The following is a 5,751-nucleotide window of genomic DNA, read 5'->3' on the forward strand; positions in this document are numbered from 1 at the left end:
GTATATAAATAATCAACAGTAAAAACAGTACGGTGCAGCAGAAGTCTAATTAGCATTTTCAAATGTTTTCAGTCTTATTAAGCTGCGTATTATTAAGTAAAAATCAACGTTTGTAGGAAAGCGCTTAAGGCCAACTCAGACAGCGTCGGCCGACGCAGCCCGACCCGATTTATCGTCGGGGACAGTCTTAAGCCGTCGTGAGAAATATTAAGCACGTTTAATATTCTACGCGACTGCCCCCGACGCACACCATCGCGTCTGCGTTCAACTCACACAGACCCGACGCGACAACAACTCATGAGTGATACGTCTTTTGTCCCACCTCTATCGAGAGAATGAAGGTACAACAAACAAAAGGCTCCTGATCATGGATTTGGAATAGACGTCAAAGTTCAGCCCTTGTGTTAATGATTCATCCCATGCAAGGGTAATTTTAATGAATAGGGATTCTATGGTTAAATGCCATTGAATTATGTAGATTTGTTACCAACAATTGCAACCCACCGAACCATATTTAAACTGGTTATATTGTAAACAATTCTTGCAATTCAGTGCAATGGCGAACAAAATTGTAGTTAGCTTATCTCCAGACATCTATAGACTATAAATTTAAATGATATGTCTACTAGGCTATATATTAAAAACATGTTTATGCTTCCATTTGGTCGATGTATTATTCCTGTGTTGTTAATTTTAAGTTCCATACCCGTAAATGGTTACGACAAAGGTAAGAATGATTTTTAATATTTGTCGCATTATGTTTGTGTTTATGAGAGAGTATACTTTAAGCCTCGTAATTTATCCTATAGATTATTAAGCCTAATTATTTGTGCTATTATATAATGGAGGCGCACTACACTGAGATATAGGCCTTACCCTAAATAAGCCTATAAATCCGATATGATTCAAAACATATCAGATATTATGCGTATGTTATTAGTTTCCAATTGTGAACCCGGCAGTATGGAATATCTAGGCCTATAGTACAGGAAAGTGTATTATCCCAACATATTCCACCATAAATTGGGAATACGCTCAGAACGAGGTGCTATTCTCACGAATAAGTGCAATTAAATCTGGTTTTTAAGCCGCACGTAATGAGACTTCAGACAGTGCCGGTCAGGTCCATAGGTGAAGCACTGGTCGGGGTCCGGAGGATACTGGGACATTTTTAGAGCATGAAGCTGTTCTGAAACGTTTAGCCACGTATTAGGCCACATGTTGAAAGAAATAATACTGTAATAATTGTTTGGTCTGTCTAGTTGTGGCCGACAGGAAAATTGGCCTGTAAGGAGGGGTCTTATTCTTTTTCCCCGTCCCACTGGCACCGCTAGAGTTAATAAAAGACATATAAACTTCTAAATTGTTAATTTCTTATGTCTGTGTTTATTTCAGTTTACATGGGCCATGGAACAAAAAGTGGGTACGTGACTTGCCCGCCAGAGGTCAAAATAAATAGTAATGGTGGAGAGATTAGTGGACTCGTACGTCCATACGAGAATGAATTGAACTGTACCGTGAAAATAGAGGCCGAACTTGGATCTATGATTAAAATAAAGATCGACAAGATCGACTTCGTTACGGCACATCCCAGCGATTGTTACTCCGTTAAACTTCTAATATATGATGGAGAATTTTTTGAAAACTCTAACATTATTCCTTCGTTTCCCAACGGTCTTTGCAACCAGTCTTTCCCGTCTCAAACACTAAAAACCAGAAGTAATATGCTGTCACTACGCTTTGAAGTTACTAATGATATCTCAGTCGATGTATCTTTCCAAGTCATCTACACGTCATATACAAAAGTTAATGGTAACTATTTGATTTGATTTAATTTCATTCCCAACGAGAACAAATACACAGAAAAAAAATATCGTCAATTAAATCAAAAGCAACTATTTAAAGATATCGGAGATAACCACATAAGTTCCTAGAGGGATTACTTTCCATGTAATAACGGTACTCTGTACAATATCACTATTTTAAGAAAAACTGAGGTGATTGTTTATATAATCATCTATATAATATAATACAATATAATATATTTCAAATTAGTTCTCGGATTCAAATTTTGGTCGGGGCGTACGTTTCAAGTATTTATTATATAAAATATGTATGAATAATATATGTATATGTTGGTATGTATATGTATATATATATATAGATTAAAAGGCAAAATACTGGAAAACAACAATGCTGTGGGAAACAATGGCTGGATCTCAGTACAGGTATAATATAGTGTAGCTTGACATCTTAAATATTTGGTTAAAGAATATTTATAAAATTATATTATGCCTATAAAATAATAAAATGTGATTAAAAACATAGTACCACCGGATATATATTATCAGATACGAATCATTTCAGGGCATCTTACAATTATGAATACATAAACAATTAAAAAAATTGCCTTAAAAACTAATTTAAAAAAACCATTTGATAGGGATTGGATGTAAGCCATGATACCTATTACAAGTGAATTTATGTTTGTTTAGATGGTACTTGCTTCTTTTGTGGCGACACTAAAGAGATGTGCATTCCAGATGAGTTGCGTTGTGATGGTTTGGAGAACTGCGCAAACTCGTTCGATGAGGAAGATTGCAACTCATGTGAGTATCTCCAAGGAGAACTGACGATTTAGGCCACAATGTGTTTACTCAATGAATACTTATGAAAGATACTTATAAAAGATACGCTCAAAGCATGGAGTTTTTATTTCTCCATGCTCAGAGCGTGCCAATGTCAAACATAAATCGGTCGCTAGTAGTGCTGTTTCAAAGAAATAAAAAATAGAAAATAAATAATATCATAACAAAATAGAAAATAAATAATATCATAACAAAATTGGAGGTCTAAATTAAAAGGTTCAAGCTCATCCTCTGCTATTGCCGGATTAGACAAAGATGTCTCGCTAGAATATGTTCTTGGTAGATCGTCTATGTCGACGGTAAGCTGGACTTTACAACCTAAGTGAATACGCTGTTGCGTGACCCTTAAGATAATAATTATTTGGGTCAATTTAACTGGGATACAGTCTTTATTAATGGCAGCACTAAATCCAAATAATATGGTTTATATTGAACATTTAATATTTATTTCATATTTGTTGCAAAGTACACCAATATGTAACTTCATAAATGAAATGATAATCAGCCATTTGATATTTTTTTTTAAATTGTCACAATACATGAAGCTTACTTGTTGCGTATATTTCAATTAACAATTACTTAATATTTCATATTCCTACAGTCGTAAACGGTGAACCTAAAGGAGGAAGTAGCGCAACGTGGATTGCTTGCCACAATCATGAAGCTCACTTGTTGCGTATATTTCAATTAACAATTACTTATTTCATATTCCTACAGTCGTAAACGGTGAACCTGAAGGAGGAAGTAACGCAACGTGGATTGCTATATTTGCCACAATCGTAGTCATCCTCTTAGTCGCTTTCATTGTTTTTCTCTTAGTATACAAACGACATGCATCAACGCAAAATACAAATACATCGAGGGCCGAAGTACATGTTTACAATAATGATTCTATATATTATGGACCTAGCACGAGCCAATGGACACAACCACCGCTTTCTGTAACAAGCTCCCCACCTAGTAATGCACAAAGGGCAAGCTGTGCACATGGATCTGTTGCAGGTTTACCAGATCAACCACCGTCGTATGAGCGTTCACTTCAAGATGCAGCAAACGAGGATCTTGCTCTTAAAAGGTCACTAGCCCAAGATTAATTTAAAGAGATTAAATCTTTACCGGTATATAATTTTGTTGAAAATACAGTAATTTAACGAAAAGGATTAGAGGTTATAGTGGTGCTACTGTAAATTTTACAACATATACCGTATGCATTCTTTTAAATAATTCTGGAATTGCATGTAGATAAAAATAGATTATATTTTATGAGATTAAAAAAAAAATGATTATAGTTTGTTAAAGAACGAAAAAAGTAATAAAAATTTCTACAGTTACTATTCAATGGCGGTTTAAGTTTAGAGCACATACTGATTGGTTAGTCTTGGTTAACCAGTCAACGACACAATACATAATGTTATAATCGTATCAACGAAAATTTCCTTTTTCCAAAATATGTATTGTAGTTATCATATTCAATATAGCGCACACCATAACGTTGAAATGGAATATATTGTATTTTAATATAGGCATAGTCCTGGCTTTTTACACACACTGGGTATATACAAGTTTATGAAAAAAAGTAAAATGATAAGAACTCAGAGAAGGTAGATGGAATATAATAACTCACGTAAAAATTAATGGCTTTGAAGTTATTATCAGACTCTCTCTTGTAATGGAAATATAAAAACGTTACATTTAAGAGTCAATGACTTTTGTACAAAAAAGCTACGGTACTGAAAGAAAATAGTCATCGACTCGGAAAGGTAACATATTTTCTATTTTCCATGTGAAATTGTTTAAAAGAGCTGTTGTTAATAACATTACACTGGGAAAATAGCTATTGACTGTGATTCTTGTAAAGCCATTCCGAAAACGTGCTCCTGCAATTTTAGATTGCTCCATTTTGCCAATGCTGGCTCTAGGAGAGACATCAGCTTAGCTTCTTTCTTCATGGCTCAAGTATCTTGGCCGTGTTTCTGTCAGTGCTATTAGAAAGACGAACTGAGGCAAAGCCATGTACGCATGTAAAATCAGACTACAGAGATAATAATCTTTCCTCAGTTCGAGAGTTTGCCAATTCAACGCATTTAAAAATCATCTCGAATTGTTTTATACTCACGGTTTTTTTTTTCATGTGACTATTCTACCCGATCTTTTCTGAAGACTTTCTGGCAGGGGACTATCTCAGACGGAAACATTGTATGGTACTATTATTGTTTTATAAAGAGCTTCTAGCAGCTGAGATATATCAATAATAAATACAATTTTAAAAAGTAATGGCCGCATTATACGTCCTTTGTACCCCGATTTTGATTTCCTTTACTTAGGATTTTTCACTGGTACATTATACAAGTTGCTTTCACGCGGTAACTAACTATCAAACCATTTGATTGGGTTTTTAAATGTTTTTTCTTGTTCTTTTCTTTGTTTCTTCTTCATCTTATTTGTTTCTTTTATTCCACTTCTATTTGACGTTTAGTGAAAGAAACTGCATTGAGACGACGTAGTACTATGTGCTAAAGTTTGCAGCCATTACTATTATTATTTTTCTAAATGATCAAGCCTAATTAATAGAGGGATTTTATGATGTGTGGTGTCAATCAATACAGTTTGATAAAAATATCCCTGGTAACATTCAAACCTCCAACCTCTCGGACCTTCCTTACATTTACACCACAGAGACCTGTTACGATGTAGGCAAAGATTCAACCCAGGCAAATGATTTGTTGACGCCCCCTATGCTACGTCGTCCGGCGGATAAGCAAGCAGGTCGTTACCTGTTAATCCTGAATCTATTCATAACTACGCCCTCTTTACCTCTAAGCTCGAGTGCTAGTCAAAACACCCCTCAATACTGTGGTATCGCCGTCGGTTGCAGATTCAAACAAGCTTATTCCAAAACAACAAGAAAACAAATTGGTTTAAAAAAAACTTAGCAAACTAGTGCGTTGAAGTACCCAAAAACCTAATTGAAAATTACGTTAACTTTATGTTTGTTAAGTTATCTTTATGTTTATTTTGTCGATTTCTCAGCTGCGTTCGACACTATTATGGCGTAACACATCAGTGTTTTATGAAGTAAGCTTGGCGTCTCAGGTAAATTCTT

At 35.0% G+C, this 5,751-nt stretch overlaps 1 protein-coding gene across 1 annotated transcript; it reads left to right on the top strand.

Moving 5' to 3' along the window:
* Window positions 1–496: 496 nt before the first annotated feature.
* Window positions 497–4,922, top strand: LOC117104864. The gene is made up of 4 exons (XM_033245735.1): window positions 497–727; window positions 1,396–1,812; window positions 2,496–2,609; window positions 3,366–4,922. The coding sequence occupies exons 1-4, from the start codon at window positions 619–621 to the stop codon at window positions 3,740–3,742; spliced, it is 1,017 nt and encodes a 338-aa protein (XP_033101626.1). The 5' UTR covers window positions 497–618; the 3' UTR covers window positions 3,743–4,922.
* Window positions 4,923–5,751: the final 829 nt, after the last annotated feature.

Source organism: Anneissia japonica, unplaced genomic scaffold, assembly GCF_011630105.1.
Source record: "Anneissia japonica isolate Jap-2015-1 unplaced genomic scaffold, ASM1163010v1 scaffold640_len1575945_cov177, whole genome shotgun sequence".
Taxonomy (NCBI): Eukaryota; Metazoa; Echinodermata; class Crinoidea; order Comatulida; family Comatulidae; genus Anneissia; species Anneissia japonica.